At 37.7% G+C, this 27562-nt stretch overlaps 1 protein-coding gene across 3 annotated transcripts; it reads left to right on the top strand.

The window, feature by feature from the left end:
• The first annotated feature begins 110 nt into the window (after positions 1–110).
• Positions 111–27435, top strand: WARS1 (tryptophanyl-tRNA synthetase 1). 3 transcript variants are annotated; one of them, XM_074825107.1, is made up of 11 exons: positions 111–208; positions 4990–5203; positions 6286–6493; positions 13889–13997; positions 14901–15020; positions 15604–15786; positions 17108–17208; positions 18489–18601; positions 19666–19839; positions 22886–23026; positions 24811–27435. In XM_074825107.1, the coding sequence occupies exons 2-11, from the start codon at positions 5090–5092 to the stop codon at positions 24967–24969; spliced, it is 1422 nt and encodes a 473-aa protein (XP_074681208.1). In that variant the 5' UTR covers positions 111–208; positions 4990–5089; the 3' UTR covers positions 24970–27435. The 3 variants fall into 3 exon arrangements, with proteins under 3 accessions (XP_074681208.1, XP_074681211.1, XP_074681209.1); XM_074825110.1 differs by having other exon boundaries at positions 119–140; XM_074825108.1 differs by lacking the exon at positions 111–208 and adding an exon at positions 224–242.
• The last annotated feature ends 127 nt before the right edge of the window (positions 27436–27562 follow it).

Raw genomic sequence — 27562 nt, 5'->3', positions numbered from 1 at the left:
GGAGGGCGCTTCGTTGGGCTGGTGACTGTAGGGGAAGGGAGGGCAGTGGGAAGTAGGGTTCCGGGGGTGTGCGTTTCCCGGCCGGGAGTTGTGAGTGCCGTGCCGGTTGGGGGTGATGCAATGGCAGTGACAGGAGAGCGGTGAGGAGAGCTGCGCCGAGCCGGGTCAGGCTGGGCCGGGCAGAGTCGGGCCGGGCTTCGGCGAGCGGGTGAGGGCCGGGCCGGAGAGGGGATGGGGCCTTGGTGAGAGACTCCGGCGGGCGCGTGAGGGGCTCGCTGGGGGGTTATTGCCGCTCCCCTGGCCGGTGCGGGGCGCTGGGGGTGGGGGTCTGTGCTGGGCACACTTCACCCCTCCCTTAGCGAGACGTCGATGGCTGCTTAAGGGCTTTTTCTTCCACAGCCTCTGGGGCCGCAGCCCCCTTGGCTATACCGCCAGTGCGTCAGGAGAAAAAGCCTTTTGCCTTGGGAAGTGGCGGGGGGAGGGGGAGAGTCCTGGACTCTGGAAAATGCGGCCCAGCCCAGGGAGGGCAGAGCTGGCCTTGCCAGCCTTTACCTTGCCCGGGCAGGCGTGTGGTAGGGGAGTGTTGCAGGGCTGCGGGGTTAAAAACATTAGCTTGCTGGTTAATTTTATGTATAACCGCTCCTGCACAGGAGCTTAGCTCTTAACAGCTGTAATACAGAAAAGATTCATATTGGATTTTCTTCAGATGAGAGTGGTTGAGTGGTCATCATCTCAGGGAATCATCTTGCACACTTTAATTGTATTTTTGTACGTAAATTGATGATTACCATGACTGGGAAGGTAGGTCTGCTATAAAATGCAGCCTATGCTGGAGTACAAGGTATATTTCACATGGCATCTGTGTGCATGCTACCTGCTTTAATTTCACTTTTCACTTTTTATTCTATTTCCAGGAGGCAAATCAGTTTTCAGGAACATAAGTGCTGTCAGACTTAAATTCACATTCTTTTATTCATTCATGAAAATTTCTGGGGGACTTTTGTATTACTGTTGTGTTTGGAAGTCTTGATATACCTTCATGCAATGTTTGTCATGGAAGAGCTCTTCTTAACATAATGAGAAACCTTGTTCTTTGATTCTCAGGTCTCTAACTTACCAAATCAGATAGCAAACAGTGAAAATTGTCATAGATCTGATTGTCATCAGACTGGGAAGAGAGAATACAATTGTTTTCTGATACCTATGCCAAGGATTATTTTTGAGCTTTGTCTTATGATGATTTAATACTCTGAAACAGTCACAAGAGCAATACCCATTACAAGTTAGCATGCATTGCATAGATAGAAAAGTCACGCAATTCTTGGCTTTCAAGTTCACACTGTGAAGCTGAGGCTTTTAAGTTCATCTTAGATTCTGGTCCTAAATGTCTTAGTAGTCCATTTTCAAGCTCCCATGTATCTTTTTTTTTTCCTCCAAATCTGTTTGCATATGGTATCTAATGTGTCTGGGATTGTTAGTTTTCATAATATCAATAAGAAAGCAAGAAAAAATGTCCTGATAAAATGCAGAATATCCGGACATTTCTTTTAAACCATTCACAATTGCATTTATGAATTTCAAAAGATAAAGACCTATGTTCCATACTGCTGAATTGCTGGCTTGAATTTCACCAGCAAATAAGGACAGTACTGAGGTAGAGGTAAGTTTTAGGTAGCAGTCAATATCTTTTGCATTCTGTGATTGTAATATCCTCATCTCTTGTTGCAGTGACTAGATTACTTTCACTACTTCTTAATGAAAATGAACCTTCATCTGGGATTCTTTGCTCAGCTGAAATCCATAGTATTCCAAACTTTTTAAAGAGTCTTTCTGTTTTACTGCTTTCCAGTATGTGTGCTCAGTCTCAGCTGTGGCATTTCAGCCTTTCTGAATGGAGGCAATCTATCATTAAGAATGTACGTTCAGGAATTAAGTTAAGACACCAAGTCACAATTTGTTTTACACCAAAGAGTAATTCTTGTTAACTTTTTTCTATTTTGGAAAATTTGAAGCCAGTAAGTATTGCTGGCATATTCCTACAGAAAGGGTGTATGTTAATCTTCATAAACATTTTCTAATATGAATTTGTATACTTTCTTTCTGAGTTAAATATCTTGTGCCCATGAAAAAAGAGGAAAACACTAGTATCCAAATAAACGAATATAAGTAAATTGTAGGAATATGACAGATAATTGTTTGATATGTTTCAAATTACCCCTTTATTGCAGTTTGACAGTGTTATTAATCAATTTTTAAGGGATTGAGTTTAGGTTAAAAACTTAAGTATTACTGATAATACAGTAATCTTATTTTAGTCAATTATGTAATCCAAGTATGGTATCAATGTTTATAGACTAAGCGAATTAAATTAGCAAGTGGATGTATATACTTCTCAGCTTTCTCTGGGTATTCAGCTGAAGCTGAAATCTGGGAACATTGCAGCTGTCTGACAAACAAAGCCTTAATAATGTTTTGGTAACCAGCAAGTTACCAAATCAACCTTCTTAAGTTTTCTAGGCAAGTGAAGGCTTTTTACAGTGGCAGGTTAAATATATACTATATAAATATAACTAAGGTTGTGATTACGATGATTATTTTGTAGAAGGAAGGCTTTGAAATAGCGCTGAACAGGTAATGCAACTATTATATGCTTTTGTTTCTTCTTTTTCATTTCTGGGAAAAGGGAGCCAAATGAGCATGTATTTTTATTAAGAGCTTTTGTGATTCACTTCAGTTACATGTCTATCTTGTAAACTCAATCTATTCATGCTCCATGTGTAGCAATGTAATGTGCTAGGGAGTCTCTCCAGAGAGACATAATCCTGTGCGAGTCAGTAGGAGTTTACATGGGCACAGAGTTCTTTCGTCATGGCCACGGGCATGACATGACAGAGAATGCTTAGGGTAAATGCTGTGTTTCCAACACACCACTGTTTGCAACTCAGTATGAAATTAATCTACTCTTTCAATGCATTGCAGTTGTCACTGTCACATCTGAATACAGTACATGTAAAATAAGCATCAGTTTATGGATTAAGATGACATCACATTCCTCAAGTAAAGAAGCTATGCAATAGCTTGGGTGATTGCATAAGTCAACATCAGATTGTGAGGCAGCACTTCACAACCCTGGCCAAGTTGTAATGATAGTTTTCATGGAAAATTTACTTTTCCCTCAGTTCACTTTTGTCATTAGGATCTGCACTGTTATCTCATTTTAACAGCCTCAGATTTTGTGAAATTGTTTTATAATTCTCTATATGCTTCCCTGTGTACCTTGTTATAGTAGTATGTTCATCCCAAATGGATTCATTTGAGATAGTTGCAGTTTCACTTACAATGTTGTTTTTCTAACAGATGGTGTCCTCCTTACCCATTTTTAACACTTATTTTCTTCTATGTAAATATGGCAAGCTCACTATAGCCAGAACCATAATGGTTTTAAAACTCTCTTCCCATATCAAGTTAATGCTTGTTTATCTTCAGTTCTGAATATTTAAACAGCATGATGCTTGAATTTTTACCAAAAAAAAAAAAAAAAAGATTTAGAGCATATGTAGTTCTAAAGACCTCATAATTTTGTACAGAGAGCTGCTGAGCATGAATAATTTTTGAAAATAAGGGTTTCTTAAAATAAGGAATTTCTGCCTTTGCAGTTGAAATGAGTTTTCACTCATGGCAGGTTGATAAGAGTTTCACCAGATTTCTTAGACATACATAAAACTCTAATTTTAGATCAGAGATTATCTGAAGACAATTTATCGGGGAATTTTAAAAAAATCAGAGGAAGGAATTGCTGTGCCACCTTTATGGGAGGCATATGTAGTAAAGTATGAGTTAATTCAATGCAATCCATGTTACAGGATTTTCCTGTCTTGGAAATTACTAGGAGGTGTTCAATGTATTCATTAAAATTAAGTACAGAAGAGCTTGTTTATAACATTTTCAATTATACCTGATGGGACAAAGATTAAGATATTTCTAATGCAGAATGAAAATTATTTTAATGCATTTGATAACAGAAACTGTATGCTTACTTAACATTTTAACAGCATTATTTAATTTTCAGTACTTTCTGTGTTAGTGTACTGTAAGCTATGCAGTTGTAGTTTTCCAAAGTCTTGGTTGTTGTTAATCAATATACTGCTAAGAAACTTTCAGATGATGTTATTGTTAATATATACAACATTATAGATGTTAGCCTGGGAGAGAAGTCCGTCTGCGGAAGCATGGGTGCGCTCCATGCTAGGAAACTCCAGTGATCAAGGTGTATGTTGCACATAGGAAGGCTGCTGTGTTATTACCCTTGGTCTTGGTATTACTCTTGTTATTACATCATCTTAAGCCGTCTCCTAGGGTTATTTTTCCTACGTACTGCTGAGAAACAAACAGTTCCTTAAATTTACAGCCTATCACTTACCCAAGGATTGATTGTTCTTCAGAAGGCAGCATTTCTCATAATCATGTGCGTTTTGTGACCTGTGGAGGAAAGCAGTAAAGAAGATGACTAAGCTTTTCTCTTGTATATCTTTCTTTGGGATGAAGTACTATGCTACATATATTAAGACGAAATTCCATATGAAAGTTAGGAAAATCTCATTATCATTCAGCATTTGACAGGGTATCAAGTAGTGTAAAAACATTAACTAATCAAGAATCAGATAACCTCTACCAACTGTTCTGAGATGCTCTGAATCATACATATATTTAATTAATTTTACTTTTGTCAGGAGTTTGACATTGAAAAGGTGTTCTACTGTTAAATACATAGACAAACATTAAGAGTGATCTCTGAATTTATTTGTTACTCTTGTCAGTCTCAGTCCATTTCTGTATGAAACTGAAGCTCATTGTGTTAATGTCTATATTTATCAATCTGATATGAATAGAATTAGGTATGGGATCAGTATAGTTTTAATATTCTTATTCTGTTCATCTAATCTTAAAGATATACATAAAAGAATAAAAGACACTATTTTTGCCCTACAGTTCTCCGTGTTGCTGCTGTTTTGAATCTACAAGCCAAGGAATTAAAAGACATTAAATTTAGTTAAATTGTAAATAAACAGATCTTTTGGAGTCTCACAAAATGGCTGATAGTCCAAACTGTGATTTGAAATCTCTGAGTCCGCTTCAGATGTTTGAAAGAGTAACTGAACAAGGAGAGAAAGTCAGAGCACTGAAAGCCGGAAAAGCACCAAAGGTATTTCCATTTCATGTTTTGCACCCTTTTTCAAGTTAGGTCTGTCTTTAACAGTGCCAAAGAATATGATTGTTCTGAGATCTACTTTGTATTGCAGTAAGAAAAAAGTCTTGTTAAAAAATATGTATGTCCATTTTGTGAACTGTGGACATACCTGGAGCAAGGTAGTCACCATCAAGAGAAAAGTTTTTATTCCTGACTTAAGAACAGAGAGTCATAGGCTAGAAGTCTGCTTCAGCCAGTCGCCATGCTATGCGACAGGATCCAAGGCATTTCAAGTAAAATTTATATCACTTAACATTCTTCCCTGGTTTTAGGTGCTTCATTAAAATATTTTTCTCCGTGAATTATTGTACACATTAGCAAATATGTCTTCCTGTAACTGTACTGACAGTCCCTGCTTAATCTCCTTTAAGTGATTTAGTAATTTGCCATTAATTTCAAGTTCCCTATTCTGTCATCACTATGTTGGCAAAGAGAGCTCAGTTTTAATATGGGTTCACTTAGTGTAGTGCCTCTAGGAGTAAGCCTAGAAAACTGGGAGTTGAATAAAATGTTGATCTATTTATTGCTTGCATGAGATGTTACAATAGCTTTGTATTAAAAAGGTCATAACCATGAAAATTGTAAAGAATTTTTTGTCCTAGTTTCTCTTCAAGTCTGTCAATGAATTGTAATGAATAAATTATTTTAAGGTGAGCCACTAAAAGCATTGTAAAGTATATTAGGTAATCATTTATATTATATTTGAAATTTGTGCTTAAAATGTTAAGCTTGTTATACCTCTGAAAAGCAGGCAAGCATTTTTTTTCCTCAGGCAGAAATTGATAAGTGAGAGAGGGGCTTTAAATATCTTGGCAATGGTGATGTTCTAAATTCTGACAATTAGGAAATGATTACATGCTATTTGCTTTTCTTCTACTTTTGGCAGTGATGCTGCAAACATGTAAATAAGGGCTTAGAGTTTATGAATAATGCAATTCGAGTCAAAGCATGTATGCAGGATTTTGAAACGTTAGGACATTACTGTAATTGTCTATCTTAAGTGTGTTAAGTCAAACACATTTTTTTCCTTTATTCAGGATGAAATTGAAGCAGCAGTGAGGATGCTATTATCATTAAAACTGTTATATAAAACAACAACAGGACAAGATTACCAGGCAGGTTTGCCTCCAAGAGATCTTGTATTAATAAACAATGGTACAAGTAAAGAAGAGGATGAGGATTTTGTGGACCCCTGGACTGTGCAGACATCAAATGCTAAAGGCGTGGATTATGACAAACTCATAGGTATAACTCCTAATTCACTGCTACTAAGGAATTTATGTAAAGTGATCCTAATGACCACAAAAGCAGCAAGGGATCATAACAAATCCTGATCAAAACCATCATAGGTAACATTTAATTTATGTCTAATCTTAGCATTTGCTTGTCTAAAGAATTTGCTGTAGGACTTGAAAATGTTCCAGGCAGGGATTTCCTGTGGAAGACTTAAATACTTTGCAAAGAGCTTTTCCGTTTAAAATAAGTTTTACTTGCAGTTTGTTTTTTGGCATAAGGACTGTTATTAGAAGTTATGTTAATGAAGACACTGTGAGTGAGTATCTGCATCTTTAGTGGCTGTGATGCAGAACAGCTAGAGCCTGGAGCATTCTGGCCAGGCTGTAGGATTCTTCCTACCATCTCTCCACATCTGCTTTGACTTCTGAATTAGGGAGAACAGGGATGATACAAAACTAACCCAGAAATTTCTAAGTGTGATGTCTTCTTCAGAAGACACACTATCAAGCAGCCAGGTGCTGGTTGGGATGAAGATGATGTACTTCATTGAAAAAATATGCAATGTAATGGGAACTATTTTAGACAGGGGTGTTACAAAACTTGCAAAATTTTGTGATTTAAGAAACAAGGGTTTATTTCCATATTTGTTTTACAGTCCACTATTTTAATAGCTTTTTTGAGTCTAGCATAGAAACAAGTGAGAGGACTATTCATTATTTTTTGTTATTTTTGCTTTAATTATTGTCAATCTTCAATTCATGTTTAGTACCTCAGTTGTATATTGCTGGTGTCTGCGTAGTAGCTTGTTTCTCATAATAGAACATACACCCTTATGTGGAAACAACCATATATTTGCTTTTGGGAGCTCAGTTGCTAGTGTCGGCATTTTTTTTAACTCTGTGATGTTATTGTAAGATAATGTCAAATGTATGTGCATATTGGCTTAGTCTGCAGAAGGTATTAGGAAAAAGAAAAAGTTGGAAAGGGAGAAGTGTGCAAAGAAAAATATACCTCAGTGAGGGGGAAGGAAAAAAGATGCTTGTTAGAATCTAGAAGTGGATAAGATCTCTCATCATCTTGTTACTTGTGTAGGAGGTATGGAGAAGGTTTTTTGTTTTCTTGGGGGTGTTGGTAGAAAAGTGGGAAGAGTAGAATACTTGTGTTGGCCCAATCTCAAGGTCTTTCTGAGGGTGACTAACATGACTTCACTGTAAATCAATTCTCTAAAGCCATGTTAAAGACTGAGAGCAATGCCCCTTTTTCCAGTAGCTGTTTGTGTATGTGTGTGTATGTATGACCTTTTGATCTATCGTAGAGTGATGGGTTAGCCTAAAGGGTTTTTACTTATTTACGCTACTAGCAGATTGGGGAATTTGGTGGATGAGTCATTTTGCTTGTTCTAAGTGATGTATCGGAAATTTTTCGAAGAGTGCTAGCCTAGCCACTTCAGGAAGTGAGATGGTTACTGCTTATTATTGATAAACTTCCTCTTCTTCCTTTACCTTTTAAAAATAGTATTGTCCAAGAACTTGACATCTGATAGCTCTTACTGTAAAGGAAATTTTTGTGCCACCTATAATCTGTTTACTAGTGGTACCAGAGAAAGTTGCCAGTGTGCTTGTGTTTACTCAAACATAGAAGAAAGGAAAGTGCTAAAAGCACTATGTAATAGAAAGGGATATCCTTCTCAAATAGTTGTCCTAGACATGCACTTAAGTATATGGTTACACAACAAAACAGCCTGAAGACATTCTGGGAAGAAAACTCTGTTAGCCAAGTACTAGACATGAACATTCCTAGAATATTATGGGGTTTTTGAGCATGAGCAAAGAGCAGACGGATAAGTGAGAAAGAGCTTTGTATGCTAACCATGCTGATAATTCGGTGAGCTGAATATTGCAAGTGGTATAAAATGGTTGAAGGTGGCAGGAATTTTTGTAGATTGTCTAGTCAACTCCCCTCCTCAAAGAGTCAACTAGAGCAGGTTGCTCAGGACCTTTTCCAGTAGGATTTCTGTTATCTCCAAGGATGGAGATCCTATGACCTTCTTGGACAACCTGTTCCAGTATTTGACCATGTGCATAATATGAAGGTTTTTCGTATGTTTAAATGGAATCTCCTTTATTTCCAATTATGCCCATCGCCTCTTGTCCTTTCACTGGGCATCACTGAGAAAAGTCTGGTACTGTCGTCTTTACTCTCCCGCCACCTCCCCTAATCACATATCTATACACATTGATGAGATCCCTCCTAAGCCTTCTCTTCCCCAAGCTCAGCAGTCCCAGCTCTCTCAACCTCTCCTTGTATGACAAAAGCTCTAAGCCCTTCATCTTCATGCCATTTGCTGGATTCACTTTAGTATGTCCTTCTTATGCTGGAGCCCAGAACTGGGCCCAGTGCTCCAGATGTGTCTCATCAGTGCTGTGTAGAGGGGAAGGATCACCTCCCTTGACATTCTGGCAGTGCTGTTCCTAATGCAGTCCATAGGCCTTTGACCTTCCAATGCCACAGAAGTGTATTGCTGGCTTATGTTCAATTCCTTGTCTACCAGGACCCTAGGACCCCAGGGTCCTTGTATGCCAAGTTGCTTTCCAGCCGGTTGGACCCCTGCCCAGTGTATGGAGTTATTCCTTCCCATATTCAGGACTTTGCATTCACTTTTGTTGAACTTCATGAGATACTTGTCAGTCCATTTCTCCAGCCTACTGAGGTCCCCCTGAATGGCAACACAACCATCTGTTGTATCAGGTACCCCTCCCAGTATTGTTTCATCTGCGAACGTGCTGAGGGTGTACTCTGTCCCACCATCCACATCATTAATGAAGATGTTAGTATTGGCACCAATATCAACCCCCTGGGGTACACAAATACACAAAAATATTGGGCTCCAGCTGGACTTTGTGCTGCTGGTCACAACCCTTTGAGCTTGGCAGTTAAACCAGTTTTCAGTTGCCCTTACTGTCCACTTCACTAGTCCAGACTTTCTCAGTTATCTATGAGAATGAGATGGGAGACAGTGTCAAAAGTCTTACTAAAGTTGAGATAAACAATATCCACTGTTCTTGCCTACTCTACTAGGCTAGTCATCATCATAGAAAGCTATTATGTTGGTCTGGCATGATTTCCCATTCATAAGTCCATGCTGACTACTGCCAGTCACCTTCATGTCTTTAATAATGTTTGGGACTGGTTTCCAGGATTATTTGTCCCATCACATGCCCAGAGATTGAGTTGAGGCTGGCCAACGTGTAGTTCCAGAGTTCCTTCTTCTTGCCCTTCTTCAAGGTAGGAGTGGTATTTGCTTTCTTCCAGCCCCCAGGAACCTCTCCCAGTTGCCATGACTGTTCAAAGATTATTGAGACCAGCCTGGTCAGTAAAGTTATTGTATAACAAATAGTAGGTTATTAGTTTTCTGTATGCAAATATAATATGGCAATGGCAAAGAGGAAAAGTACACAATAAATTTTCAGCAAATGCAAATATGCTTTTGAAAATGCCAGCTCTCAGGACATCTTATGTACAGTGAGTTGAAAGCTGTCTTTTGGTAAAAGCTAGAACACTGGAGATCAAAAGCACACTAGGAAATTTTTAAAAGCTTCTTAAGGAGTGGAGACTGTGTCTTTGTCAGAAGCTGTTTAGGAAGGCAGATTCTTTGTGGATAGAGAGCCTAAAATGTTTTGAACATCTGCATAAGAGGAATAAGGGGAAATAGGTTTGGAAAAATTACCCAATTTTTTAACAGGAAGGGTGAAGATGGACAAAGGAAAGGGAGTTGTGCAGTCTGTGAATGTTTAATAAAGATATTTAGGCGTTTCCAGTGTTCTATATATCAGAGAGCTTTTAATCACTTTCTGTGACAGTAGACAAATATTTCTAGGGTGGCTAGCCCCAGTTAATCTGGAGCATTCTCATGTTTTCTGTTTCTGTAAGATTAGCCTCTTACCAGTTGCTATTGTTCTGCTGAATCAAACATTTTCATGTTCATTTGGTCTCTTTTTAGCATCCATTCAGATTATAATTACTTTGCCATTTTGAAATGCATTTTATTGCTAGGAGAAAATTCATTCAGTGATTAAGGTTTGTTTAGGACAAGCAGATGCAATAATGCTTGGAAACCACACATTAAAGCAGCGGTTGCTGAATCTTGTACCAGCATTCATCTCTTTTAGTGGCACTTACTTTAACGGGTCAGTGGATGGGCCCAGTGCTTCCCTAGTATGATACCCTGCTTGATTCACCTGGAGTGAATGCACAGTTGTAAGCAGGAACTTGTTTCCCATTGGATAATGGTGTAGACACCAAGCTGAGTGGTGCAGTTGACGTTCCTGAGGGACAGGATGCCATCCAGAGGGACTTAGACAAGCTCAAGAAGTAGGTCCATGTCAACCTCGTGAGGTTCAACAAGGGCAAGTGCAAGGTCCTGCACATGGATGGGGGTAACCCCTCGTATCAATACAGGCTGGGAGATGAAGGGATTGAGAGCAGCCCTGCAGAGGAGGACTTGGGGGTACAGGTGGATGAAAAGCTGGACATGAGCCAGAAACGTGCACTCGCAGCCCAGAAAGCCAACCATATCCTGGGCTGCATCCAAAGAGGTGTGGCCAGCAGGTCGAGGGAGGGGATTCTACCCCTCTACTCCGCTCTGGTGAAACCCAACCTGGAGTGCTGCATCCAGCTCTGGAGTCCTCAGCACAAGTGAGACTGTTGGAGGGGGTCCAGAGGAGGACCACAAAAATGATCAGAGAGCCTGAACACACTTCTCTTGTGAGGAAAGGCTGAGACAGTTGGGGTTGTTCAGCCTGGAGAAGAGAAGGCTCTGGGGAGACCCTGTTGCAGCCTTTCAGTACTTAAAGGGGGCTTATAAGAAAGATGGGGACAGACTTTTTAGTAGGTCTTGTAGCGATAGGACAAGGGGTAATAGTTTTAAACTAAAACACTCAGACTAGATATGAGGGAGAAATTTTTACAGTGAGGGTGGTGAAACACTGGAACAGGTTGCCCAGAGAGGTGGTAGATGCCCCGTCCCTGGAAACATTCAAGGCCAGGTTGGACAGGGCTCTGAGCAACCTGATCTAGTTGAAGATGTCCCTGCTTATAGCATGGGGGTTGGACTAGATGACCTTTGAAAGTCCATTCTAACCCAAACCGTTCTCTGATTCTATGATAATATGCCTAGTTTTCCCTCCCATTTAGTAATTAATTCCTATTAACTTCAAGTTTAATGACTACATACAAAGCCTCATAGTAATGCTGTGCATAACCAGTAATTCTAGAAGAAAATAAAATGGGTATAGAGGTTCTGGAATAGCAGAAATGCTTACCTCCAAGTTGATGCTCAAATTGGATACATTACCACTCTTCTTTCCTGTCAAGATTAAGTCTTTCTTTTAGTGGGGCTTCCTGATTTTTGTTTGTGAAAGGCTGTTCTGTGAATAGTTGATATAACAAAATGAAAAAACAGTTCACATAACAAACACACTTCCCCATTTTCATCCAGAGTGTAGGAGAGGAACTCCCTGTATGCAGGGCTCCTCAGCATCCTGGTGCTCCAGGGTGGTGAGGTCTGACTCTCATAAATCCCTTGGGAGCACTGTAGTCTTAATGACTAGAATGGCCATGGTTTTAAATAGTGTTTTTTGAGATGTATGCAAAACCTTGATGGACTAAAAATAGCCTCCATGATGTGCTTTGAGAACCTGTGCTGTAAAGAAGGAAGGCCTCTTTCTTTTCCCTTTTCTGGGGGAGAAATTCATCTAGTCTAGTATAATAAGCCCAGAGTGCCTGAATATTTGGCTTTTCAAATAACACCAGTGTGCTTAATGTTCCTTGCTGTCCCTGCAAGTTAATTTTCTTTGTAAAATGAGTTACATACCCAAGGCAGTACACTGGGTAGCCAGCACAGATAGAGAGCTCTGCTTCCAGCTGGAATCAGTCTCTGTTGTGCAGTGGTGTAAACTGTTATGCTGTCCAGCTAAGGATCATTACCGTGTGCTAGGGTGTAACATTAGAAGCCTACCTGCTCTTGTAGAAAGTTGTAGCCTTTGGAAGGACGTTTTGGTTAATTACAATATTCCTGCAGGAAGGCTTTTAATGCTACTGGCTTTTGGCTTAAAAAATAAATTGAAAATTTAGAAGCAGGAACGTGTGTAAGGAGGGAATTCAAAGTAAACCTGATTCTATGTGGGGCATTTAAAGTGTTTTCCACAGGGCAAAAGTATGGTAGTCATGTAAGTCATAGTTTACTAGCTGCATAATGAATGGTTTAAAATTAATTTGTTTCTGTTTTCCTTAGGAAACTGTCAAGATATTTGAAATTTGTCAAGTGACAGCAATATGTTCCTGTGGAACAATTATTTCCTGTTACAGCTAGGAAAACACAAAGTGCTTCTCCCAAGTGGACTTATAACCATGGAATTGGACAGTGTAGTCTCTTTAATAAGATAATTGTAATAGATGGATCCAGATATTTTGTACATATAAAATATCTTTACATCCAGAGTCTCTCTTTTGTTCTTTTGAATACTTTGGCATTTTCAATAATTAATAGTGCAAGTTGTTCTAATGTTGAATAGAGCAGAGTAGTAGCAAAGAGTAGATTCTTGTCTAGATTTTTTCGGTCAAGTCCAAATCATGGAGATTGACCTACTTACTAGGGTCCAAGAATTCAGACTGGAGTAGAGGAAGCTTTACTGAAGAAATAAGACTTCCGCAGTTCACTTTGATTTGGAATAGGAAAAAATACTGCTATTTCATTCTATTGGAACCTTTTTTTGAAATAAATGACTACATCTGAAAATGTTGTTTTATTAGTCGACTGATTTCCTAAACCACCAAGTAATGTCTTACTTGATTGACATGAAGAGTATTATGCATTACCTTTTCAAGCCTTGTGAGGGGAGCAGTGTCTGTAATCATATCCGTATAAAAGAGGAATTCAGTTTGCAGATGTCCTGGTTTGAGTGAGTGGTAGGGATATGAGTTTGAGTATTTGGGGTTGGAAAGTGTAAAATCATGTTACCCGATGACAGAAAATTTAAACATCAAGAGGAACATTCAGACATTTTTATCCTATGGCTTACAGAAGCCAAGTTACTGACCTGAATATGTTTCTTTGGAATGTTTTTTGTTCTGAATATCAATACTTCTGCTGTAAGGAGACTGCAGTTATAATCAGTCATGGATGGAGCAATACTGTGTGTTTAGAATGACTGGGCATCCTAGCATAGAGATGACTGCTGGGACTTCAGGCAAGAATCAGGAAAATCTAGCCATTTTACCTGAGACTTGAAGAAGAAGACGTCCTTTTTAATCTAGGCTGCACTGGTATGTTCTTGGTAATCCAAGATCTGGTTGTAGCTATGCAATGCTTATTTTATTTTCTTTTTTAACATTTTATGATTATAGTACGGTTTGGCAGCAGTAAAATTGACACAGATCTGATCAATCGGATAGAAAGAGCTACTGGGCAAAAACCTCACCGCTTTCTACGTAGAGGAATCTTTTTTTCTCACAGGTGAGTTTCTCTTGGTTTAAAATTCAAAAAGGTAGATTTTCTGTCAGTGTAATTGGAAGAAACCTATGAATAGCAAAAGACCCATGTTCTTTTATACCGAGGTAAATCAACTGTGCCATTTGAAATTAGGAACTACTGCAGATTTCCCCGGCAACATTTGAAACCCTTGATTGCATCAGTTTCTGATATGTCCTCACTAATCCCAAATTGAAGAAGTGTGCACAGAATCTTTGCTTTGTACAGGTTCCATTTTGACTCCACATTAGCAGACAGACAAAGGCATTGGCCTAGCAGAGAACTCCAGGGCTCATACGGTGTCACTGCTGATTTCAGCAAGGGTCCACATGTCCTGTGGACCTATGCATCTGTATTCTTATATAAAAAGGGCTCAGGGAGTAATCTTAAGCACCAGTCTGCCAGTCATCCACACTTTTTAATTGTTAGCGTGCATGGGCTTTTGGCCTATGGCACCTAGCACATTTCATATAAGTGCCTGAGCATGATTCAGGGCATAACCTCCACCAGAGACCATTCCAAGCTGGTGTTTGAAACTATTTGGGAAATGATTCCTAGCTCTGTTTTACTAGGCCTTATAAATTATTATCCAATTAAGTAATTTTAAAAGTTGCATATTTTTAAATTTTAATTCAAATATTAAACTTAATTTTTATGTTAATTTTTCTTTGAGTTTTTTTTCATGGAGACTGAAGGAGACAATTAATAATTTTCTTAATTTAAAAAAATGAAAAACCAAAACCTTTTTATTTCTAGGACACTTAACATACTATATTTTATTTACAAATACGTTTGGCTTTAAAAGCACTCAAATTTTGAATAGAAGCTTTTTGCTGTGAATGTTTCTTCCTAAAGAGTTGCATCATGTTTTCTCTGTTTTTTCTTCAGAGATATGGACCAAATCCTTGATGCATATGAAAATAAGAAGTCCTTTTACCTTTATACAGGCAGAGGGCCATCCTCTCAGGCAATGCATGTTGGTCATCTTATCCCATTTATATTCACAAAGTAAGTTGTTTCTACCATTTCTATTAATCAAAACATTTTTTTCTAAGGAAATGTTGAATGTGGTTTATGGAACTGCCAGAATGATACATTGCAAGGAGTTCTGTTTATGAGAGGTGAATATTAATGAACTTAAACAATGCTATCTTACCTTTTCACTAAAATGATCATAATCCCTGCATCACCATAAAGCCCTTGCGCCCTTAGCCTGGTGGCACTCACTAGAATTTTTGTTCTTCTTAAAAATGAGTTTGTGATGAGACTCAGTAACATTATTCTGTAATGCAGTGCCTGCAGCAGCAGGACACAGAGACACTGGACTCAGAGCTAAAAGTCTCTTTGAATTCTGTTTCCATTTCAAATGGTGACCGCTATCATATGTACAGGAAACAATGTGTGAGTCGTTTTCCAGGTAAATTGTCATTTAATCTGTATAAAATGTTTATTCACATAAACAGAACTGCATATGCATACAAAGAAAAGAGAAGCAGACCTCTTTATATGCTTTTGTTTAAATTTATAAAAATATTTTAGCTGTGTGACATCTTTAACTTACTTCAGGATAAAATCTTTCTGCTTTTATTAGGTGGCTGCAAGAAGTATTTGATGTTCCCTTAGTTGTGCAGTTAACTGATGATGAGAAATACCTTTGGAAAGACCTGACAATTGAGAAGTCATATGAGTATGCTAGAGAAAATGCAAAAGACATCATTGCATGTGGTTTTGACATCAATAAAACCTTTATATTTTCTGATTTAGACTATTTGGGGTAAGTATAAATTTCTTTAGGGCATTGTAATGAAAAACAGTGTCTGTATTTTCTCTCCAACTTTGAGAGTCAGCAATGTTTTAATAAATGTATCTAAATTTGAAAGCTACAAGACAAGATTTACAACACTTATAATAGAAACATTAATTTTTCTGCTAACATTTTATATGTATACTATTGTCATTCTCCTGTATAACAGATGAACAAATATTTGTGCGTGCAATGCTTAAATTTAAATTATGAAAAATATATTAAACCAGCTAAATGGTAACAATACCTAAACCACTAAGAAACCTCCGTATTGATTTGTTTAAGATGGTATCAAAATCTTTGAGATGTGTTTACACTTCAGCTGCGTTAACAGCTGCATTTAACAGTTGCATTTCAGCAACTTGTTGTGGACAATTAATTTGAAATACTATCATTTGAACTTTCAGTAAATTTTAAAGAAGATTTAAGAACAAGTAACTGCTATTGGAACTGCCTTCTCAGAAGGAAGAAGTTTTATGGCAGAGTTCAGAACTGAAGTTGTGGGCTTTGTTCTTCCATGTAGGGTGATGAGCTTTCTTAAAGATTTGGATGAGAGAATATGTTTCAGAGATAAACTGCATAACGTACAGCCCCAAGAATGTGGACCCTACAAAGCAGTTTTTCCTCCTTTCACTCCCCTGACTTTACTGCCTTACAAAAGTTGCATTAACACAGATCTGCTCTGTGGCTGAACAAGGGCAGGTCAGAACTGCTGTTTCTCTTGCTTCAGCTCTTCAGCAGAAATAAAAAAAGTTGCTGAGCTAATTTTGATTTGGAAATGCTGCTGCTGTTGTGTTTGGTGACAGAGAAAGTCCAACCAGAGAACTTAGCCAGTAGAAAATCAGAATTTGAAGGATTTGAGCTACTATTCCTTTGGTGAACCGCAGTGTCCTGTATGGGATACAGACTGGGGATACCAAGCAACACAAAAGACATGATGTGTTCAGGTTGCCTGAGTTCACAGAGAAGCATGAGGATAAGTAAACTTCAGGCTCCATGAGGCATATTGGCACCATTTCCAAATAAAAGTATTTCTGGGTTTAGACAGTTAATTGTGACAAAAAATGTTTGCAGTAAATGTTGGGGTGGGGGAAGAGTAAATTAAACTCTCAAGGCACAAAATTCTTGTTTGTAAATAATTCTCTAATTATCATCTCAATGGGCCACAAAAAGTCTGAAATGGTGAGATTTAATCCTGCAGGTTTTTTGACATTCTCAGGTTTTGGAGTGAAAGTTTCTACCTACACTTTTCTGCTCTTCTCATTTTATTTTTCAACTTTCTTTCTCACAGAACAAGTACCGGATTCTACAAAAACATTGTCAAAGTTCAGAAGCATGTTACATTTAACCAAGTGAAAGGAATCTTTGGCTTTACAGACAGTGATTGCATTGGTAGGAAATAATATGAGTTACTAGAAATGATGCTTGCTTTCATTCTCTATGACAATGTTTAAGTAATAATTTAAAGAAATTAGTATCTGCCACTCATGAAACGGATAGAAAAAGCAAGATGATCCATGTTTCTAGGCTGATTCTAAGAGGGTGATATCGTGGTTCATTCAGTATAGAGGACACTGTACAGTGAAATGTCTAGCATGATATATACCTTTTTGGCCTTAGTAACAGCAAAGTACAAAACACCAACACTGAAGTGCCCAGGATAGAGGACTATTCTTTTTTTTTTTTTTTTAATAGTGATTGCAAGTATAGTCAATTATGCCTTCTAGAAATTTCTATGCCAAATTTATATAGAAGCTTTTCTTTTTAGAACAAGTTATATTAATACACACATGCATATATGTATATGAAAAAAGTTAAGGAGCACTCAGAAGCCTAATTATCAAGGTGGTAGGTAACTCTGTCTTCCCAAGGTGGTAGGTAACTCTGTCTTCCATTTACTTCACTGTGATTGCAGGTTTCTATCACATTGGCCAAAAAAAAAATTATCTGTGTCAAATATGACATTAAAACCTTGGTGTTCCTGAGTACTAATTTCATTCTTTGACCAGTAATTGGGCCAGTGACAGCTTTTCAGCCCTCACTGTAACCAAGGAACAGATTCCTACTTGTTTTAACAGTGCTCTGATAAAAGTTGGTATTGTGATAATGACTTCATGACATGTTTGGAAAAATCTATTTGCTTTCTGTTGTGAGAGGATTTTGATCAGGGAAGCAGGTTGGTCATCCTGTGTTTAAGCACTATATAATATATAAAGAGAACTGGACATATCTGAGATGCTTCACGAGTATAGCATGCATATAGCAATGATTCTAAGATCTTAGAGAGGAACTTGCCTGATAAGTAGCTCTATAGTCATTCTCTCACAAAGACAAAAAAAATGAGCAGCTCAGAGTGATGGTATAGTCTATTGTATTTCTGGGAAAGGTAGATAGTTCAATGATGAAGAGAGTGTGTGCTGATGAACCTTTTCTGAAACCTTCATGATCACAGCCTGCCTTTTTTCATTAGTTTCTATGTTAGTTGTTTTGTTGACATCATAGAAGGTAAAGGTTTCCTCAGATAAGGCAACACTGCTTGATAAAGATAGATGTTGGTCTTCAACTGAGTATCTGAATGATTTGTTTGTGCATTTTACATATTTTAAAAAGTTCTCTCTATTTATCATTGCTTATATTGGCTGCTTAGCTTTTCCAAACATGTTGTTTTCTAGGAAAGATCAGCTTTCCTGCTATTCAAGCTGCTCCATCCTTCAGTTCATCATTTCCACAGATCTTCAATGGCAAGGAGAACATTCAGTGTCTTATCCCATGTGCTATCGATCAGGTAAGAAAATCATACTCTTAATTTGGTTTTCATGGATTTCTTTTTGTAATATACCATTCAAGCTTCATTGTGGTGTATTGAAACATCTGTAAAACATTCCTGCAAGCACCTTTATGGAGCAGAAGCTGGAAGAGATAAAAGGATGTTGTGCTGTGTCCTGAGAAAGATGAAAGTTTAACCCAACAGTCAGTTATGGATCTGTCTTGATCTCAACCCAGTTCACTGTGAGCTGACATCTGTGAAAGCAAAGACGGTAAAATCTATGCAAAAATATACTGACATGGGGGTAGGAAGAAACTTTTGGCCATCTCCATGGTAACTAGGACAAGATGTAATGAACTCAACTTGCAGCACAAGAGATTTACGTTGAACCATAGGGAAAAACCTTCTATCAGTAAGAATAAAGAAGCATTGAAATAGTTTCCCAGAAAGGCTTCAGACCCTTAACAATTCAGATCTGTAGAGAGAGGTTGGAAGAACATCGGCTACAAATAACAATAGTAGCATCATTACTTCAAATAAGAATTGGTTCTAGGAATCAAATTCCGCACTGTCTGAATCTTTAGCTATTTTAGTCACAGGGACAGTCACTGGAAGATGATGTAGTTGCATTTATCAGCCACAATATTATGTAGTAATATTATTGCAGTTGGTTAAGCCAGATCATCAGTCAGCACAGCACTGCCAGCTTGATCACTGATTTAGTTGTTGAACACTTTAGGAGGAAGCTTGCATCTTAGTCTGCATCCATCTCCAGGCGTACTGACCATAGTTTTCACAACTATTGTAAATCATTGTCAGTATGCCTATTAATTGAAGGAATCGGAGAATACAGCAAAATTATGGAAATGGAAAAAAAGGGATTTTGCTTGTTTGCTCTTGTGGATGAACTGGATTAGAAGTAGTTTTTTGGAAAGTTTCATGCTTTGTTTTGGGTTTTTTGGGGTAGGGTTGGGGTTTTTTTTTTTGAGACCGACTGTTAAGGCATGAATGAGTCAGCACTAATCAGCTTTTAAATCACATTTTTCACCTTTATTCTGTGCTTTTTTTGATGGTGGTTCTAGGATCCTTATTTTAGAATGACCCGGGATGTAGCACCTAGAATTGGACAGCCTAAACCAGCCTTACTGCACTCAGTCTTCTTCCCAGCTCTGCAAGGAGCACAGACAAAAATGAGTGCTAGTGACCCCAACTCCTCCATCTTCCTCACTGATACACCCAAACAAATCAAGACAAAGGTAAGGACCTGCAAAACCTGAGTACAAAGCTTTATAACAGAAAGGATTGGTGGTCCTCACAGTTACAACGACAAATTTTAATGTTTTCTTTGAACATTTCTGATTCTGTTTTTCCCATATGTTTTATCGCAAAGCATCTTCAGGAATTGACCAAGTCTGACAAATTTAGCTAGACTATCAAATACAATCTTTTGCCTTGTCAACAAGTCTAACAGTACAAACACTAGCTAGAGTAATATACAAAACATCATGTTTGTTTATCTGATGTCTGCAGAGCAGTGGTGTAAGAATAAGAGCTGTGGAGGCTCATGCTCTAAAATAAATATGTTGCCATAGTTTTGAAATCTGACAGTCCATGATGTAAATCAAATAAACAGCTCTTTCTCTTGACTGACTCTCCATGCTGGGAGCACCAGGTGTTGTACAGTGGCAGTTACAACACAGGTCAGACTTTTCCTGCTGTTTGGAGATCATCTGCTGCCATGCACTCCTCCCTCCAATTCACAAATAAATATTATGTTGAATTTCACCTAAGTTTTAGAAGGGTTATTTTCTCCTATCTGACTATATTCCTAGTGCCCCTTCTAGCTCAGAGGAAAATCCCTCTTATCCAGCATCAGATGATTTAGTTGGCAAAAGTTCACCTGTGTTGTGGTATTTAAAAAAAAAAAAATAACAATCAGTCTTTGTAAAAGGATTTATAAGCATGATAACCAGACATGAAATAACTTTCTGTTAAAACAAGAAAAAAAAATGTGTATGTTGTTGCTGCTGGTTGGGCTTGGATTAATTCTCTAACAGTTAACAAACCCACATGTAGGTCAGATTCTTCTGCCTCATAATGATTCATTATCTTATGTAGAAACTGATTAAACAGTACTGTTTTGAAGAATTGGTATTCTGCATGTGTCTGTATTATAATAATTCCAGTTTATATGCACAATTACACAGTTGCTTTTTTGAAAAAGCCTGTAATTTCAGAATAGAAGATACATGGTTAGTGGTAATGTGGGTAATACTCTTCCATTTTTTCCTGGCAAGTAATAATCTTCAAAGAGACCCAAGATGCCTTATGTCGAGTTAATAAGTCCTATTTCTGCTATCCTTAAGCTAGCTGGAAAACTAACCAAGTAATTCTAGCTACTTGGAATATAAAAGCTCTCAAGAGAAAATTCTGAACATAATTTAAAGTATTGAGTAATGGAGGACAAACTGAGATTTATTTCAGCTCCTGAAGCCCATCAGAAAGAAGTCTTTATGGAAATAGAACTTGAGTGAAAGACCAAGTTTTGTTATGGCCAACAAATAAAAAATTAGAGTAGGGAAGGTGACTTCCAGTGATGGATGAATGTTAAAAAGAGAGTGCCACTGCTGCACAAAAAAACCCTACTGCTTACAGCATTTTTCAGATCACTAGTACATCGCTAAATAATGAGGTTCAAAACATACAGGTAGTAGAAGATGAAGAATTACTAGATATTGGGAAAGGCCGAGACACTTCTGGGAAATATAAGGAGATGAATGGCAACATTATAATAAACTGTTCTTATTTCACCTATCAGCACCAAATTACAGCTGAATTATTTGCTTGTTTTCCTAGAAACTGTTATTTAGATTCTAAGTCTGTACTAATTCAGGGACAAGATCAGTGCATCACTATAGATAAATCATTGAAACCCTCAGTCAACAAGTAGGTGCTAGAATATGTAAAAAATGAACTTGAGATTAATATAGGAAACATTTTGTATAAAACAGTGATGTGCCTTCACCTGAGATATTGTATTTAATCCCTCTTACCTTAGTAAGAAGACAAACTGTAGAGATGAGGGACATCATAGAAAAAAATTCATACAAAGATTTTCAAAATGTAGTAAGGAGGCTAGGAGAAGTGCAAAACAATACGTAAAAACTTAGTTTTACAGATACTGCAGATACTGAGAGAGCTATTCAGGCTGTCCTATAATATAAGAATAGATGTAATGTGACAGCTGGCAGTTTATTTTCTTAAGATATTCATCAGTGCATCATTTCTGTATGTAATTCATTGCCACAAGACATCATCTGTAACATGGTGGTTAGAAAGAATCAGAAAAACGCTAAACAGTCATACAGATAAGAATGTTCAGAAATTGTAAGTACATAACAGTTCCTAGGTACCAGAACTAAGAAAAACTTAAAAATCTACTTCATATGCATGTGTGTCTCTCTTGGCTGGTTGATGATGGTGTCTGAAAAGATACAAGAGCCAAATGAAAGCTCAACTTATGGTTGAGAAGTACTTTTCTTCCCAGCAATTTATTTTCTTTAAATTTGTAGGAAAATTAGCATCCTCTGAGAATTCTACAGGTATAAATTTTTCAAATTGGTCAGTGCTTTCTGGATTTACTGGGAATGGGATTAGCAGATAGATCTATTCACCACTGGAGTTCACCTCCCCATAGGAAGCTATGCTTAAGAAGAGGCAGGGGGAGTCAGCAAGTATTCCATTTTCAGACTGAACAATTGGGCTTTTGTCTAATTTTACTCATTCTAGCCAGGAGTTTATAATGTTTAACTTTGCTTTCTCTTGTTTTCCTTTTCCCTGAGAAAAGGAGGGGACTAGGATCTCTCTAGGATTTCTTCAAAAATTCTCCATGCCTTCTTCATTTCTTTCAAAATTAATTTCTTGAAGTGAATATCTTATTTTTTTTTTTACATAAAGTACATCTCCTGTAAACACAAATTCTATCCAACAGGCATCAGCTTCAGCAAAAGGGATTTAAAACCTTTTTGACTGAATCTTGGGTGGATTATTTTTTAGTTTTGCTTCATTTTTGGTCTGGTTGTGCAGTCTGGGGAGTATGTATATAGCCATTTTTCCCTGCTGGCTTCTAATGACCTCCTTTTGCCTCCCTGCTTCAGTCCTGAGGCTCTACATTAGCTTGCCCCGCTCACCCTTCAGCTAGTCCTTAGTATAAATTTGGAGGATCATGATACACCTCTGTTTACAATACAGTAATCCAGAATTTAGTAGCAATTATATCATAAAATCATTATGTTGTTTCAGATTAATAAGCATGCCTTCTCAGGAGGCAGAGATACTATTGAAGAGCACAGGAAGTATGGAGGCAACTGTGATGTTGATGTATCTTTTATGTACCTGACTTTCTTCCTAGAAGATGATGACAGGCTTGAACAACTGAAGCAGGTGAGTAGCCAAGTTGAAGATAATATTATTCATTCCTTATTGTGAGGACAAAGCTGTAACTAAGTCCTCCTATGAACCTTCTCCAGGAAGGTAATTGTGGTGTTATTCTTGCATTCTCCATCCCTTACAAGTTTCAATATTAAGATCTCCGTATTTGTTTGCAATGTTCTTTCTCACAGGTCAATCTAGCTCTTCTTAAAAAAAAAAAAAAAAAAAAGTCCCTAGTATTTTCATCAGGATCTCTGACACTGTAGGACAATATCTCCCCTACCTTTCAAATCCTTTCCACATTAGGATTAATGTTGTTTTAACTGTATAATACACTCTGCCTGTTCCTTATGTGCAAGGTACCTAAATACTCTGCAGAATTACAAAAGCTCATGTCTAAAGCTTGCTGGTTTTTTGTTTTTTCTTATCACAAGAAATGTAATAGCTGTGAGGAATTGATTCATTGATTGCAAGCAAAAACTGCATCATATAAGTTGCATTTTCCTTAAACCTATCTGGTAGACTTCTGTCCCCAGGGTGGTAGCAAGACATTTCACTTACTTCAGCTGTATGATCATCATCCATACTAGGCAGTATGCGTTCTCTGGAAGGCAGTATCTGTAGTTGATAGTGCCCATGTCACATGAGTTTATCGGCTTTCTCCTACTGGGAACAGCTGCAAGAAAGTCAGGAGCTACAGTTTCTTCTCCAACCCTCTACACTTTCCCACACAAGAGCAGAGTTGGATGGCTACTAATCCGCATGCAAACTGTTGTAAAGTCCTTACGGAGATCTGGAGCACATTTGACATACTGAGCAGTTTTCCATTAGTTTCCAACCACTGCAAGAATATCAGCATGGCTCTGCTACAGAGCTCAAATCCTCGACCACAGCCAGCAGCTTGCTGCAGTGCTGCCTCAGAACCAGGTTAGAGAACATGATAGCGGCATTAGTGGAGCTGTTTCAGTTATGGTGCCAGAGGGAGAAGCTTTTAGAAGTGGATACTGAGAGAAAGCAATATCAGTGTTTTTATAACCGAAAAAAACCCAAACCTACCCCTAAAAAACCACCACTGAAATTACAATCCAGTTCATTCTTGTTAACATATTTTGCCATTGCTGAGTGAACATCAGCAACAGTTGCACCTTGAATTGGTATTAGCAATGACTTGTTGACAAGGGGAGGTAAGATTATCGTGTTTATTGCCGTTTCAAATCATAGTTGAATGGCCCCAGCCATGGTTTCTAACCAGGGCTGAACCAGTCAGCTGTTTGCCTGGGCTTCTAGCTAAAGCATTTTCAGTATCAGAGCAACTGAACAGATTACCAACTGTGAATATGACTACTAGTGTGAACATAGATTCTGAGTGTCTTTGCTATAAAAAGGATACTTTCATCACATCTAATCTTTTACCCGAATGCAATGAGAGAAAAATACCAGAATTTGTACCTCTTATTGCAAAAAATAGCTTAGGGTGACTGTTTATTTGAACTGGGATTCTGGGAATGCAGTTTCCTCCATATAATTACAGGATTTCCCAGTTAAATTCTTGTGAATGTATTCAGTCCGTATAATTTGTCACATGTGAAATTGCCCAGCTGCCTTAAATCTTTTAAAAGGCAACAAGCAATTTTTCAAGTTACATTTTCAGTGATACCGCATGATCTTCTAAGGCGTGTGCTTATTTCTAAGACAGCCAAATCTGTATTTGCTAGGGCCAGGCTTTTAAAGAAATACTTGTCACTGAATCTTTTTCCATATAGCACCATATTTAGCAATCAACACTTTCTCAACAGGCGTACACAAGTGGGGAATTGCTCACGGGGGAGCTGAAGAAGGTTCTTATTGAAACATTGCAGCCCTTGATAGCAGCTCATCAAGAGAGACGGAAGCAGGTCACAGATGAAATGGTGAAGCAATTCATGACCCCACGGAAGCTAGCTTTTGAATTTTGAAGAAATGCATATGCAACTTACCACTTGATAAACCAAAACTGAGTAATTGTTGTCTGCTGTTGTATGTCATCACTCCCTAGTTATGTACAGCCTGCAATCAGTGCTTTATAAATACTGCTTTTAATGAGTTAATGACAATGAACATCAGAGTACAGGAAAAGTTTAAAATAGGACTCCTATCTATTTAAAATCAGAATATACAAGACAGAATTGCCCAGTCTTTCAGAAAAGCATGTCTGTCAGCACAACACTGTATTTTATTGTATTTCATGTTGAAAATATAAATAAAACTTCCATTTTGATGAAAGAACCTAACTTGTAAATTGTTTTAGATATGTTGGTAGGAGGTCCTATCTCAAACTAATAATTAGTAGCTCCATTTTCTTCTGCATACCTTGGTTTAGGAGAGTGCATGTCCTCTAGGGCTACTGGAACACGCTGCACACAAAAAGATAGTGAACGTTACAAAGTAGATTACATAGTAACTTAGGCCTGGGATCAGTACAGAAGGAATGGAGACGCATGAGTTGAACATGGGAGAAAGAATATCAGGCTCATTTTGCTATCGTCTTCCTCTCTGACCTGGGGAAAGTCGCAGAAATCTCACTGTACTTTTGTTTCTGCAGCTATTTAACTGGTCTGACTGGCTCTGGAGGGAGGAGGTTATCACAAGGTTGTAAAGTTCCTTCATATTCTCAGGTGGAAGATAGTATAGAAATGCAAATTTTAGTTTCTAGTTATAAAAAATACCAAGTGTTAAATCATGCTGTGAAAATGAAGTCACTGCTGAACACAGGGATTCTTCTAGTCTCTTCTGTTTTACTGCACCACATCATTTAAATTAGAGGTACTTATTTTAAGATTTTAAGAGAAAATATATTCTGTTAAAATACCTCATGTAATTTTTAATTATCTCCTTTCTTAAAAAGAACTTCAATGTCTTTGCTATGATTTATGGAAAAAAAAATCAAATTATTAGCTAATCTATTTTAATATGTGCAGTGCTGAATGCAAACTGTTAGATCTGTCTTGTATTTATATAGAATAGAAAGTTGCTAGCCCAGATACAGCCTTATCTACATCAAATAAAAATACCTTTGATAACACAGGTGGGTATTGATGTGTGGTATTTGCAAATCACATGAAAATACAAGGAAAGCACTTGAATGAGGTGTGAAAGATTTAAACTTTAACAGGTTCTGTCCTGTGGGGCCTAGTGGACATAAATCAACTGCAGCATTCTTAAAAAAAGAAAAGAAAATTAAAACCAAAAAAAGCACGCTTTTAACTTGACTGTAAACCTTTGAAGTTGGCTGGTTACACTTGGGTTGAGGTAGAAGTTTCAAGGGTGAGACTTCAGTAGACCTTGGATCAGCCTGTTGGTACATGAGAATGTGCTGGGCTATTTGTGCTGCCTGAAGCTGGTGCTGCTGCCTTCCCACCAGTAGCGGTTCTGTACCGCAGCGACCACGTCCTCTCCAGCAGTGAATGCCAAGTCGTATATGAAGTGCCCCTGTTAGTTTATGTTTGTGCAAGGAACCAAGGAAAGACTGAAGTGCAAAGCAAGTTTAATCCTATTGCAGGTGTTTCAAACCTGTGCTGAAAATAGCAATACTTAGCTTTTGTCTTTTTCTTTACAGATTATGTGAGCTGGCATCGCTAATCTAATGCCATTGACTTTAATGTGTTAAAGTAAATGTTTGCCAGCAACTGTCTCTCTATAACCCACAGATGTAGGATCTCAGTGCTAATAAGTGTTTAACAATTAGTAGAGAAGCTTTTTTTTGAAAAAAAAAAAAAAAAAAAGTGGTGAAGCAATTCTTAGAAAAGAAAAATATCTTCTTAAATCCAGTAGTAAATAAACTAATTCTCGATTACTGTACAATTTAATTATGACCTCCCTGTTCTTGCAGTCTAGTCATTGTCATCTTTAAGCTATACATAAAAGATAAGACTTAAGTTGAATTTTAAAGGGCTTTTACAAACTCATAATGCAAATTTCTTCTTTAAAATATTGTATCCAGATCTGTCCTGCAAGATTTATTTCATTCATTCAGGAAAGGGAAATATGCTGTAGGAGAAACAGTAGCGTGTTCTAACTAAGCATATGGATTAATCTTACAACACAGCAATTAAAATTTGTTTTGAAAGTTCTAGAAAGGAAAGCGATAGCAAAATTACTTAGTATTTGTTTACTCAGCAAGCACCTTACTCGAGTACTCTGATGAATTCTTACAAACATGCTTCTGAAATGATACCGTTTCTCAGAGGAGTCTTGACAAATTCCTAAGTCTGTTGTAATTACAATTAATGTCCCAGAGGTATTTAAGTCAAGACAAGGCAGTCTTCAAAAGCATGTCTGAAATGTCTAAGAATGTTATCAGGCAATGTTCATTACATTTTCCTCAATATGCTCATATTTTGTTCATCTCTCTAATAAAAATGTAGCTAAAAGTCAGTATCAAACTTCTTTGATTTTACTTGGGTTTTTTTTAATTTTTAAAAGACTTATTTACACTTACTCTATTTTTGAGCTCTCTTCCTACCCTTTTAGGTGTTGATTTAGTCATCTGATGGAGCTGGTCCTTGTTTT

Source organism: Strix aluco, chromosome 4, assembly GCF_031877795.1.
Source record: "Strix aluco isolate bStrAlu1 chromosome 4, bStrAlu1.hap1, whole genome shotgun sequence".
Taxonomy (NCBI): Eukaryota; Metazoa; Chordata; class Aves; order Strigiformes; family Strigidae; genus Strix; species Strix aluco.
Note: the sequence above shows the minus strand (reverse complement) of the source record. Positions and strands in the feature narration are given on the sequence as shown.

Coding starts and splice junctions, on each gene's coding strand:
- WARS1 (XM_074825107.1), top strand. CDS start 5,090: ATGGCTGATAGTCCAAACTGTGATTTGAAATCTCTGAGTCCGCTTCAG. Junction 13,998..14,900: donor GGAATCTTTTTTTCTCACAG/GTGAGTTTCTCT, acceptor TTTTTTCTTCAG/AGATATGGACCAAATCCTTG. Junction 19,840..22,885: donor CCAAACAAATCAAGACAAAG/GTAAGGACCTGC, acceptor ATGTTGTTTCAG/ATTAATAAGCATGCCTTCTC.